This window comes from Leucoraja erinacea, chromosome 5 (genome assembly GCF_028641065.1).
Source record: "Leucoraja erinacea ecotype New England chromosome 5, Leri_hhj_1, whole genome shotgun sequence".
NCBI classification, from domain to species: Eukaryota; Metazoa; Chordata; class Chondrichthyes; order Rajiformes; family Rajidae; genus Leucoraja; species Leucoraja erinaceus.
The window spans coordinates 53067941-53081569 of NC_073381.1; the positions used below are offsets into that span (position 1 = coordinate 53067941).

The 13629-nt window shown below is 45.9% G+C and overlaps 1 protein-coding gene across 1 annotated transcript in view; it reads right to left on the bottom strand.

Annotated features, from left to right (window-relative positions):
• Positions 1-13629, bottom strand: part of LOC129697658 (uncharacterized) — a 141216-nt gene that overhangs the window by 93005 nt on the left and 34582 nt on the right. Inside the window, exons 4-5 of the mRNA XM_055636369.1 lie at positions 11370-11509; positions 2061-2197 (exon numbers count right to left, since the gene is read on the bottom strand). Of these exons, the coding sequence (XP_055492344.1) occupies positions 2061-2197; positions 11370-11509 (277 nt within the window). The remainder of the gene's footprint in view (positions 1-2060; positions 2198-11369; positions 11510-13629) is intronic.

Here is a 13629-nt window from a genome sequence, read left to right on the forward strand (position 1 = left end):
TGATAATTTTGTTTTACAATTGATTTATCTTTGTAAAGTTATGATGTGAACTGTTAAATAAATGATAAATAAAAATGTAGAGCTAGGGTTAGGGTCGGTCGGTCAGAAGTCGGTCGGTCGGTCGATCAGTCGATCAGTCTGTCGGTCGGGCTGTCGGGCCCCGGTGAGTGCTGTGAAGGATCGGTCGGGCTGTTGGTAGACCAGTGGATGCTGTGAAGGGTCGGTCGGGCTGTCGGTAGGCCAGTATTGCAGCAAGCGGACTGACGGAGCCGGCGCTATGGCGGTGCTGAAGGCGGCCCTGGCGGCGTGCAGGGCAGTGATGCCCCCCACCATCAACACCATGATGATCCAGAAGGGCATGCTGGCCGAGGTGGACGCGCTGAGCAGCCACACGTACGGAGCCGTGGCAGCTCTTGAAGGGGAGCAAGTTAGGGTTAGGCATTTTCCTCTCAGTGGAAGATGCCTTAGCCTTGCCCCAGCCTGGCACTGCCCCATTCCCACTATGGCCATGACCCCCACTCTGCCCACTGGCAGTCAGTGGGGTTCAGTAAACAGGGGAACCCCCAGGAACTGCCCTCACCCATGAATTAGGCGGGTTCAGGAGCCAGACCTCTGTGGCAGTTTCATTCAAAATACACACTCACAATTATATTAATTATATTATTTGTATAATATAATTATATATAATTATATTCACGTCATATATATAGTATAATAATATATGGTTTAAATAGACAGCATCACGGAATTAGGCTCCCCATGGGGTGATATGAGCTTTGAACTCTAGACGGCGCTTATTTTTTCGATCTCATTTTCTAACTAGCTTAATTAATTAATCTGCAACTTTTGGCACTGACAAGTTATGACTTCCTTCTCAATTATATTGTATCTAAATCTGTGCCAAATTTCAAGTAGTTCCCAGACATGGGTCACGAAAGTGAAATTCTAGACACATTTTCGATAACCACACTAAAATGTGCAAGATTCTTAGAGGGGTTTGGCAGGGAAAATAAATACAGAGATGTTTAAGAAAAAACTGCAGATGCTGGAAAAATCGAAGGTAGATAAAAATGCTGTAAAAACTCAGCGGGTGAGGCAGTATGGAGCGAAGGAATAGGTGACGTTTCAGGTCGAGATAATGTTTTCCCAGTGAAGAAAAATGGAACAAGAAGTCACAGTATCAAAATATGACGAAGGCTCATTCAGATTGCAATAAACGACATCTGGAGTATTGTGACTAATTTTGCATTGAAGTATAGTGTTGTGGGCGCTCAAACCAGAAGCTAATGGTTTTTTGGATATTAGAGATATCAAATCCACCATCTTAGAGAATGGCAAACACTTTGTGTTTCATTTTTCACAGGTGCAGGACTTTTGGCCTAAGTACTTCCTTGGAAGTTTAATGAGATTTAGAATGTCGCAAGATACACTATCAAACTTCTAAAATGTACTATAGACAGTATACTGACTGGATGCATCATGGCCAGTTTTGGAAATTCAAGGATGAAGGAGTCTACATTGTACATTCGCAAGTCCAAAATGAATATGGACCTCCTCGCCAGCAAAGAGAACTTCAGGAAGATCGTCAAAATGTCAACATGCTCTCTTCTCACTACTACCATCGGGAAGAAGGAACAGGAGCCTAAGAACTGTTAACTCTAGGTTCAAGAAGAGCTTTTTCCCCATTAACCACCGCATTCTTGAACCACCATGACCACAACCCTACCTCAGCATTGAACCACGATGGACTTTACACTACAAAGATTGCCCAAAGTAATTTATTTTTTGCATTGGTTTACTTAGAGTAACAAATAATTGATGTAGATTCATTCTTGCTATTTTTGTTACATCCAATCCATCGTAAGCTGTAGCAAGTAAGATTTCCATTGATGTGGTTTATATCAAATTCATATGACAAATAAATAACTTATGAGTAAATAACTTGGGAGGGCCCACACATAACATGATGTGGGATAATATAATGCTATTGTAAATGTAACAATAGATTTTTTTTGGCCAGTTTGGTATTCATTACAAGGATATGTTTAAGCAGCACTCACTTGTTCACCTCCACGTCACTTGCCAAGTATGTCACAAGAACCGTGATATGAAGACAGGAGATCGGTATCATAGCCTTAGATAGCCTTTCATCTGTTTGGACCACAAGGTCTTGCACAGCCTTGATGCCACCTATAATCTTAAACAAGTAGGAAAAGATTAAAAAATGTTTGGAAATATATTTCAATTATAGCAAGAAAAAATAGAAAATTAGTACTTAGTATGACGTTTCTATCTACACGCCAAAGGTGTATTGGTAGGTTAAATTGCTATTGTAAATTATGCAAGTGTATTGTGTGTGTGTGTGTGTGTGTGTGTGTGTGTGTGTGTGTGTGTGTGTGTGTGTGTGAGTGTGTGTGTGTGTGTGAGTGTGTGGGGATGTGTGTGTGTGTGTGTGTGTCATTTTGCATGTGAAACGTATCTCCTCGAAAACCAGACGCCGAAACGGAAACATTTTTACATATTTCAGTAGAGATTTTCCTTGGGATTTTAGTATTCCACTCCTCTGTACACTTGGTACATTATTTTCCTGACTTTTTTATTAAAATTCTTGACCAATCTGAACTTTTTTTTTTTAATCTGACCTCTGCCCAGCTGCTGAGGTTACAATAGCAGTGATTTTTTTTACATCTTCTGGTAGAAATTTTCCTTATGATTTCAAAAATCCAATCCTCTATAAATTTGGTCCATTATTTAGGTATGTTGCAAAACCTACCTGAATCGTCGTTGAGAATCTGCCCCAGGCCGTGTGTGTGATTTTGGCGCTGTTTAGAGGGGGCGGGTTTAAAACGCGATTTTTACTAGGCTGTTCCAATCGAAGATGTTCAGCCTAGTAAATCATTAACGAAAAATCGCTGAAAGACCCCGTCGCAAAAGGTATTATTAGTTTTTATGGCCTTGTATAATAGTTATAGTAGTTTAAAAATCACTCTCTAAACCCGCGACCTCTCGCAGCCCCAGGGTTTTATAAAGCAAACAATTAAAGGTATGTACCTTATTTTTACATTAAAAGGGGCTTCTTTAGAACCCTTTATACAAAGTTACTATTGCGAGTAGCTAATTTTGGGCTCTTTATATCCCGCAGTATTTTTCTGGGCATTTGAGGGCACAAATCCAGCGCAATGTGAACGTTCTAAACCAGCGCGTTCACGGGATCCCACTAGAAAGCCGATTTAAAATGGACTTTAATTTACAGCAATTGAACACTAAATTCCTTCCATTTGGCCTATAAATTGATGTAAATGAGATTTAAAAATCATGTTTTATCATGAATTATTGGTGAATATTATTTGGACACTTAGGCTATTTTAAAATGTTAATCATTTATTAAGAAATGGATAGATGTTTAGATCTAGTAATTGAAGTTTGAAATTTGCTACACTTGGGTAACTAACTAATTATATGCTTTAATTTCAGGTCATCCAAGTTAGATTATTTTATGTTTGTTTCAGAATGGTTCAATCTACGATAACTGAAAATTTCATTCAGTTCTCTTAATTTTTAAGAAGGTTATGGCCTTTTGACAGCACGCGATCACAGCTTTTTTGTTATGCCCATAGAAAATCAATAGGGAACAAGATGCTAATTTCCGAGTATGAAAATGGCCATAACTTTTTTATCACTTGAGATATGAAAGTGAATTAGGTGTCATATTAAACGTCTTTTTATGCTTTATCTGATGGGATAAATTACAGACTTGATTTTTTAAATCTCAAAATTTTGTAACATTGCTACATTATTTCCCGAGATATTTACTCAAATTTATCAGCAAACTGACATTTAAAAAAAATATATAAAGACTGCCCAGCTGCTGACCTCAGAATGCCTTTCCTTGTGGGCTGTCAACGCACATGCGCAGTTTTCCACGAGGTACGTTAGCCCACCCACCCCCCCCCCTCCCCATTCTTCAAAAGGCGCAGAAAGATCAAGAAGGTTCTGCAGCAAAGACTCTACAGCTCAGCTCCGCTATAGGATCTTTGTTCTGCAGATCTCGAGGTCAGCAGCGCCTCACACGCTAAAGAAGTTTTCTCCTCACTGCCGGCGCAGCTCGTGAAGCCACGCCCCTCCCATCCCCTGCCCGCTCACTCAGCTGTGGGTTCCCAGAGAGTCAAGCCGCTTCTGTCTCTCCCCCCCCCTCCACTTCTCACCTCCTCCCCTCTCCTCCCTCCCTCTATACCCATCACAGGGGACGACCTCCTCTCCAGGGTGGCCTGATCATCTGTCCCCCCCCTGGCCCGGCTCTGTCACGCTGGTGGGTGCGCTTCCCTTTGCAGAAGCCACGATCGGCTGGTCCCCCCGCTGCTTTTCACTGCCCTCAGATCGCTCGGCCCCCCGTGAGCTGCCACCCCTCTCTCTCCTTCACCCCCCCCTCTCTTCCCCCCCCTCCCTCCCCCCCCCCCCCCCCCTCCCTCTCTCCCCCCCCCCCCCCTCCCCCCCCCCCCCCCCCCCCCCCCCCCCCCCCCCCCCCCCCCCCCCCCCCCCCCCCACCCCCCCCCCCCTCCCCCCCCCCCCCCCCCCACCCCCCCCCACCCCTCCCCTCCCTCCTTCCCTCCACCCTCCCCCTTTCTCCCCCTCTCTCCTCACATCTCTCTCCCCCCATCCTCCCCCACCCTCACCCACCCTCCCCCTCCCTCTCCTCCCCCCCCCCCCCCTCCCTCCCTCTGTCCCTTGCCCTTCTGTCTCCCCCTCTCTGTCTCTCCCCATTCTCTCTCTGCCCTCACTCTCTACACCCCCCCCCCCCTCTCTAGACGTGCCTGCAAGTTAGGGGCTATGCGTCCGTGGATAGGGCGGTTATGGGGTAAAAGGAGCAAATTAATAATCTTAATATAATATCAAGGGGGGGTAGTTAGTTTGTGTGTGGGTGGTTAGTGTGGGTGATGCCGCAAGTTGCAGATCCAGTGGCAGAGGGCAGGTGCTGATTCATCTGTTGCAACAGAAAGCAAACTGCAGTGTATCAAGGCTGACTGGCAGGCTGAAGTTAATGTGCACCATCACCATACTCTCGAAGCATTTTACAATGGTCGATGACAGAGCCACTAGATGGCGGGCTTTAAGGCACGCTACTTTACTTTTTTTTGGCACTGGGATAATAGTGGTCTTCTTAAAGCAGGTGAGATCCTCAGAATGGTGTTGTGAGAGGTTAAAGATGTCAGGGAATACATCTGCCAGCTGAAACGCAAAGGTCCTGAGGGACCAGGTTAGGGACTCTATCCGTAACAGTTGCATTCAATGGATTCACTCTCAGGAAGGCTGATCTCAGGTCTTCCACAGTAACCACTTGCATTACTACTGTCTAGTTCACCCATTGTAACCGATTTATTTATTGTATACTAGACCAAGTGCAGACCCGTTGGGTCTGTTCCCCCAACGTGTGGTTGCGGGGGAGGGGGGGATGCGGCGTCACACACACTAACTACCCCCCCCCTCCCACATATGCTAACCACCCCCCTATGATATATTAATATTATTCATTTGCTGCTTTTACCCCATAACCGCCCTATCCACTGACGCATAGCCCCCAACTCACAGGCACATCTAGAGAGGGGGGGCGGTAGTGAGTAGAGAGTGAGGGCAGAGAATGCGGGAGAGACAGAGAGAAAGGGGCAGAGACAGAAGGGCAAGAGACAGAGGGAGATGGGGTGGAGGGGAGCAGGAGAGGGGTGGGGGGGAGGGTGAGAGAGAGGTGAGAGAGAGGGGGAGGAGAGAGGGCTGAGAGGGGGGAAGGGAGGGGATGGGGTGCAGGGAAGGCAGGAAGGAGAGGGGGTAGGAGAGAGAGGGGGGGAAGAGTGTGGAAGGAAGGAGGGGGAGAGAGAGGGGAAGAATGGGGAGGGAGGGAGAGATGGGGTAGAGGAGACAGGAGGAAGAGAGGAGGGAGGGAGGGGGGGGGGGGGGGGGAAGAGTGGGGATGGAGAAGGAGAGGGAGAGGGGGAGGGAGAGAGCGATGGGGGGCAGTAAATCTATTCCCCATTCCCTATCCCCCCCACTCCTCTCCCTCTGTTCCCACACTCTCCTCCTCTCCTCCCCCCCCCCCCTCTCCCCCCTTCTCCCTCCCCCCCTCCCTCCCTCAATCCCCCTCTTCACCTCCCCAGGTTCTCTCCTGTCCTCCAGATCTGCAGAAATTGCTCCTCATTCAGAGAGGAACACAGAACAGGGAGGAGTCAGAGAGCCAAATACCAGCGCGCGTCACCGGGTTCTGACTCTCTGGAAAACCACAGCTGGAATGAGCGCGCAGGGGATGTGAGGGGTGCGCAGTCGGGCTGTGAGGAGAAAGTTCAGCGGAACTTATGAGGAGAAGTTCAGCGTGTGAGGAGTAGCTGCCCCGCGATCTGTAGAACAAAGAAGCTATAGCGGAACGCAGCTTTAGAATCTTTGTTCTGCAGAACTTTCTCGATATTTCTGCGCCTTTAATCCGCAGTGGCTGGGGGGCGAGGCCAGGATGCAGATGGGCCTAGATTGGTGGCCATGTGGGCATTGTGACGTCAGCAGCTGGCGAGCGGCGTTTATATTTTAAAAATTGAGCTTTGTGAAAAATTGTATTCAAAATCTGGGGAAACAATTGACCAAGGAGTTAAATCCCTACGGAAATTGTAAAAATCACCACATTTTTGCTTTTGGTTTTCGAGGAGATAAGTTTCAAAGGCAAAATGCCGTGCATGCACACACACAGTTTTAAAAGTATATAGATTTATTTGTTGTTTTAGTTAATATGCCTGTAAAGCTGCAGCCAGTAAGAATTTCATTGTTCCAGTGTAAGTGGGACAGGCCCTTAGGCAGGATGCTCCGAGCTGTCCGATGAACCTGGACCTCTTGGTGTTCCATCCACCTGAAATTGAACTATTTTGCCATTCTTTCACTGTCTCTAAGCCTGAATCTTGGAATTCCCAACCCTACAATAATTATGGGCACAGCTTCATCAAAACAACTGTGATGAGTTAAGAAAATCCGTTTACCGCAAATTATTATAAGTAATAATTAAGGCATGGTAGCTGTCTGTGGATGAAAAATATTACCTGGTTATTATCACCTTGTTGTTAATGACGGGGTGTGATGCACTTTTACCGTGGTGTTTCCTAGATTGCAGTAGTGGTTATACTGCAAAATAAAATTTGTGACATCCAGAGATCATGATGGCATAAATGCACGAATGCCTCTTTGAAAGGGAGCATTTTCAAAATACTTATTCCAACAGGTTCTTTCTTCCCTTTTTGTTTTTAGTTTTTATTTTAGTTTCAATTTTTTCACTCATTCCTCTCTTTATTTGTCTGTATGCTTTAAATTTGACTCGAATTTGCCCTTGTTCCTGTTTCTATTTCTGTCTTTAACCACATTGATTGCCAAGATAGATTGCTCGTCCTACTTTCACCAAGGTGACAGATACTCCATTGTCAAGTCATTTGTTCCAGGGATATATCAGCCCCGTACGAAGCTTTTCAAAAAGGGGGCTGGCATGGCAGGATTACAAAACTTTTATGTGAAGTAATGTGGACACAGCACACATCACGAGCGTGAAGTCCCTCGCAGCCGGGGTTTTAGATGATCTCTGCTGCACTCTGAGCCTTATTTTGGAGCATTTTTGCACCAAATGTATGACCAATATTTCAGAAATAATTTTGGTGGAGTCAAGATTAATAATTGCAGAGCTGCCCAGTTTCACCGTGCATTTCTGTATTTTGATGGCTGAAAATCAGTATTTTGTAAGGGAAATTGGTATTTCTCACTTAGATGCTATGGAACGTACTATGCAATGGAAACCGGATTTTTGAAAATCAGTGTTTTGCATGCAACCTCATGTATTCTCAAATATCATTATGGAATACTGAAAATCAGTACTACTGAACTGTGAAACCATTTGAAATGTGAATTTATAATTCTTGATTTTGATTCCATAACATAAAAATATATAATATACATAAATTTCGGAATTCATCATATAGTTTACCAAACAATCAAACATGCTGGCATGATGCTGCATAATCATTCAGGTGCTCCTGGGTGTATATTGCCTACTACTAATGCAAAGGCATTTGTTGGCCTTAGCCTATATGCCATTCCTGGTTCCACGAATATAGCACCTCAGACCAGTTTATCTAGCATGGCAATCCTCAGTTTGTTAATGCTGTCAAAACGTGTCGTTCCGCAGTACACCGATGTAGGTAGCCCTACTTCTACCTCTTCTTGCAGTGCCCTGTTTGGGCTCCCAAAGTGTGAGTGGATTAGCAGACAGTTCAGGGTTCCTCTCACAGACTTGGACAACACTCTTGGCAGACCAGCAATATATTGCCATTTAACCATAAATCTCATTTTCCAGTTCCATTTTCAGAGAATGTAACTGTGCAAACCTAGTCACCACTGTCCAAGTAATGGTCAAAATCATAGTGAATGTGCATTAAGGCGAGTGCAGACAGCCTGTCATTGCTCATGGATGTCCTGGTGTAGTGATGCAGGTGACGGACAGTCGTGGCAGACTGGCATATATTGCCATTTACCCAGAATTCATGTTTTCCAGTTCCATTTTCCAAGAATGTAATTGCGCAAACCTAGTCATGACTTTGTCCAAGTTATGGGCAAAGTCATAGTGAATGTGGATTAAGGCGATTGCAGACAGGTGATTGCATGGAAGTCCTGGTCTTTGCTTCTTCGTGGATGAGAAAGCGTGTTTGTCCACGTTGGTTGGATCATGCTCAGACTCATGACTAAAGGTCCCAGCTACTTCCGCAGTCAAATGGAGGGGGACAGGCAGGGTCGGCAGAGCACCGTGGTGAGACAAGGCCAAGTACTTGAAGAGCCAGACGGCGAGGGGGTGCAAAGTGGAGCCCAATGGTTTGGGCAGCTCTGCCCCCGAGGAAGGCAGCAGCAGCGGCAGCGGGGCCAGCAGCAACATGAAGACTTACCTGGCCTCCAGCAGAGCGGGCAGCTCTTGCTCACGCCTGACATCGTGCATCACTCCAGCTCCAAGAGGCGACTCAGGCCCAACTCGCTGGTCATAAACCGGCAGAAGTGCGAGTTCATGCGGGGAGTGGCGGCCACCAGCAGCGCCCGCAGTTTCAAGGGCAGTGGCAGCCTGGTCCGGCGGTTGCTGCCCGGCTCTAGTGGCTGGGGCAACAAGCAGCAGGGGCTGGCAACGGCAGCAGCAACATCGGAAGGGGGAGAATTAGCAGAGGGTACAGAGGCTGCAGTACCCCAGGGTGCACAAGTAACTACACCAGCAGCACCCAAGGGTGTACAACTAACCACTCCAGCAGCACCCAAGGGTGCACAACTAACCACTTCAGCAGCTCCCCAGGAAGCACCAGTCACCACACCAGCAGCACCCCAGGGTGCACAAGTAATCACGCCAGCAGCTCCACGAGAATCAGCAGCAGGTCATCCCAAGGAGCCACTCAAGCGTCAGGTTGATGAAGGTGGATTACAGCGCTCGCACTCCACCATCAGCTGCCGCTTCTCCCGAGCCTGCTCGAGCTTGGACAGTTTCTTCGAGCACTGCGGACTTGAGCCCGAGGTGATCGATAACCTGGCCAGGGAGAAGTTTTCCGCCAACGCCGCCTTCGAAAGCCTTGCCCTCAAGTTTCGCAGAGTGAAAGGCCTGTCCCACTTGGGTGACATTTTCGGCGAGAGCCTGAAAAGAAGTTGCGTGTCGTGGTCGGGTCATGACGCGGCGTGATGTGTAGTGATGCAAGGTGACTCCCCGTCGCCCATGGATTTTGGAATATTCAACTGAAATATCTCCTGACCAAATTCGTGATGTATATGACCAACTGTAGAAGTAAAAACCTGGATAAATCCAATGTATAGTTGTGAAAGTTGCTCAATAAATAACTACAGTACTGATACTCCAAATTAAGAGCATTGATTTGCTGTTAAAATGAATTCCGTAATAACGTGTCAACGGTAGTTGTGACAATCGAACACTGCAGTTTTAATGTTTCATGTGTTCACAATTTAATAATCCATCTTTATGGATTAAATCAAATAACATTGGGAATTAAAACACACTTGATTGCATTCCGTTATCAATGCTAATGTTCGCTCTGGGGGGGGGAGAAATCATAACAGGATGGATGGAGGGGGCCAGTACAGGATGAATGGGGGGGGGCGATTAGAACAGGATGGATGGGAGGACAGTACAGGATGGGGGATCAGTGCAGGATGGAAGGGGGGATCAGTGCAGGATGGAAGGGGGGGGTTCAGTACAGGATGGAAGGGGGGGTTCAGTACAGGATGGGGGGGGCAGTACAGGATAAATGGATGGGGATCAGTGCAGGATGAATGGGAGGGGATCAGTACAGGGTGAATGGGGGGGGGGGGGGATAAAAAATGGACAGTACAGGATGGGGGGGGGTGGTCAGTGCAGGATCGATGGGGGTATCAGTGCAGGATGAATGGGTAGATCAGTGCAGGATGAGTGGGTAAATCAGTGCAGGATGAATGGGTAGATCAGTGCAGGATGAATGGGTAGATCAGTGCAGGATGAATGGGTAGATCCGTGCAGGATGAATGGAGAACATCACAAGATGGATGGGGGTCGCAGTGCAGGATGGATGGGAAAGGGGGTCAGTGCAGGATGAATAGTGGGTCCAGTGTAGGATGGATGGGGGGTTGGCAGGAGAATCAATGCGAGGTGGATATGGAGATCAGTGCAGGATGAATAGATCGGGGGGGGGGGGGGGGGGGGGGGTAGATGGGGAGGGGAGCTCAGGGGATGTCTGTGAAGAGTGAATAGAGGTGGGAATCGGGATCAGTGGGTCAGGCAGTATCTCTGGAGAATAGGGGGGGGGGGGGGGGGAGGGGGGGGGCGGGGCCCCCGCAGAAACAGCCCCGGGGTCCGGGTCCCGGCCGCCCCCCCTACTGTTCAGGGCCGGCCCTTCCCCCTCCCCCCCCGGCGCCGGGAGACGGGCCCCCCCTTACCCCCCCCCCCCCCCCCCCCCCCCCCCCCCGCCGGCAGCGGACCCGCTCCATGGCCACCAGGTTGACCGGCGTTATATGCAAACGTTATATGCTAGTCTATCTCACATATTCTTCATTCACAGGATGTGGTTGCTACGGAATCAAGGGGGAAAGCAGGAAAGGGATACTGATTTCCATGTTGCTACCTATTGGTCTCTTTTAAATGCACTTATTTGCACTCTTTACAATACAATTAATAAGGACTTTCTTTCACATTAGATGTTCTGGAGACAAATGGATGAACACCCGTGCTCGGCTCAACACATTGGAACAGGTTAATAAGTTAACAGACTTGATTACCGATGCATTGATCTTAAACTTCCTGCATATCTTTTGTAACAAAGTCAATTATAACATAAAATTATTACCTTTGGGTTGGTTATTGGTATAGATACAAAATAGTTTGGACGCGCCTTTTTTTTCTTTATTTGCCCTGTGTCATCATCGTTCTCCCCACCTAAAGTACGCTTTCTCGTTTTCTTTGAATTCTTTGCAGGGGATTTAGAGACTGAAACGAAAAATCACAAAGAAATTACAGTGTCATTCTCAAACCGCGTTTGCTTCAAAACCAAGGCTGAGGAAATATCTCCAATGACTCTTTCGAAATTCTACAGATACACCATAGAAAGAATACTGCCGGGTTGCATCACATATTGGTTTGGGAACAGATCTGCCCAAGAATGCAGAGTTGGAGATGTAGCCTCGTCCATCACCCAGATCAGACTCTCTACCATTGCCTACATAATCAGACTTGCCTTACTCTGGTCATTCCTTCTTCTCCCTGCATTCATAACATCAAAAGAGGAACAGCTTATTCCCCTCTGTTATCAGCCTTTACAATAATCCTTCCATAAAATGGGGTTCTGCCAGATTAGCCACCACTCCATTGCAAACATTGGACTTTGGCTGTGGAACTGACATGTTACAAGGCTCCAAACTACATTCTGCACTCTGCACCTTCCCTTTAACTCTGGCTATTGATCTTGTATTTATGTATCATATATCTCATCTTTTTGGAGAGTATGCAAAACAAAGTTTTTCACTGTGCATGTGACAATAATAAACCCAAGCCTAAACATTGAGGGTTTTCCAATAGCCAATTAACCAACTAGGATCTCTTTGGAATGTAGAACAAAACCAGAGCACCCAGTGGAAATCAACACATTTTAAAGAAAAACATGCAAACTCCACCAGCAGCTCCTGAAGTCAGGATTGAATCTGTGATCTTGTGTGGCAGCAGCACCAGCTGCTGCATTACCAAGTAGAAACAAGGAACTGCAGATGTTGGTTTGTACCAAAGATAGACACAAAGTGCTGGAATCTCAGCGGTCAGGCAATAGATTAAACCCATTAATAAGTAAATTAATACACAAAGATCAAATGGGGTTCATGCCTAATAGACAATCCACCTTTAACTTGAGAAGGAAACAACGACTTGGCTATACTAACGCTTGACGCAGAAAAAGCATTTGACCAGATTGAATGGCCATACTTATTCGAGTTCCCCAAGAGATTTAACTTTGCATACAACTTTTTGGAATGGATTAAGCTTCTGTATAAAAATCTGACAGCACAAACTCTCACAAACCAAACGCTCTCATCTCCCTTTAATTTGTTCAGGGGAACAAAACAGGGCTGCCCCCTATCAGCATTAATATTTACCCTTGCTATAGAACCTCTTGCTCAGAGTATTTGATTAGATTCCCATATTCATAGTTACGACACAAAAGAGACTACAAATAAAATATCTTTGTACACGGATGATATTCTCCTGTGCATAAGGGAACCTCAAACCACTATTCCACCGATACTGGAAAAAAATTACCGGTTTGGTACATTTTCAGGCTACAGTATTAACTGGAATAAAAGTATATTGTTGCCAGTTCATACCATCCCCTCAGATACATTGGAGAATTTTCTTCAGAGTAACAACAGATAAATTTCCCTATCTAGGGATTGAGGTCACAAAGCACTACTCTTCTACAGACCAATTTCCTTTCCTTATTAGAAAACCTAAAAAGCAACATCCAATTCTGGAAACTCCTCCAATTTCCTTACTCGGAAGAGTGAACACCATTAAAATGATCTTCTTACCACAGCTACTATATCTAATTCAGAACATTCCTATTTCTCTTACAAAAACATTTTTTAAGAGATTAATAATACCTTTCTTATGGAATTACAAACATAGGATAAACAAAAATCAGCTCTACAAATCAAAAACTAAGGGCGGGCTTGCTCTTCCAAATTTCAGATTATATTACTGGGCCTCCGCCATCAAGTCCTTTCCTTTCTGGCTTGACACATTAAACATCCCGCTGAATTGGCTAAAAATAGAACAAGAAGACTGTCACCCATACTCAATAGGTACCATCCTTCTAGCTCCTACTTCAATTGATAAATCATATTATGGATTTAATCCTGTTATACACAATTTGATATGTATATGGAAGCAAATCAGAACCCATTTTGAACTTAAACCTATATCTCTCGCTTTGCCCATAGCAAACAACCCCACATTTAAACCATCCATTTCAGATAAGACTTTCTCTACATGGAGTGAATTAGGAATCCACAGTGTCAGAGACCTATATATCGATGGTACGTTTGCCACCTTTACACAGCTAC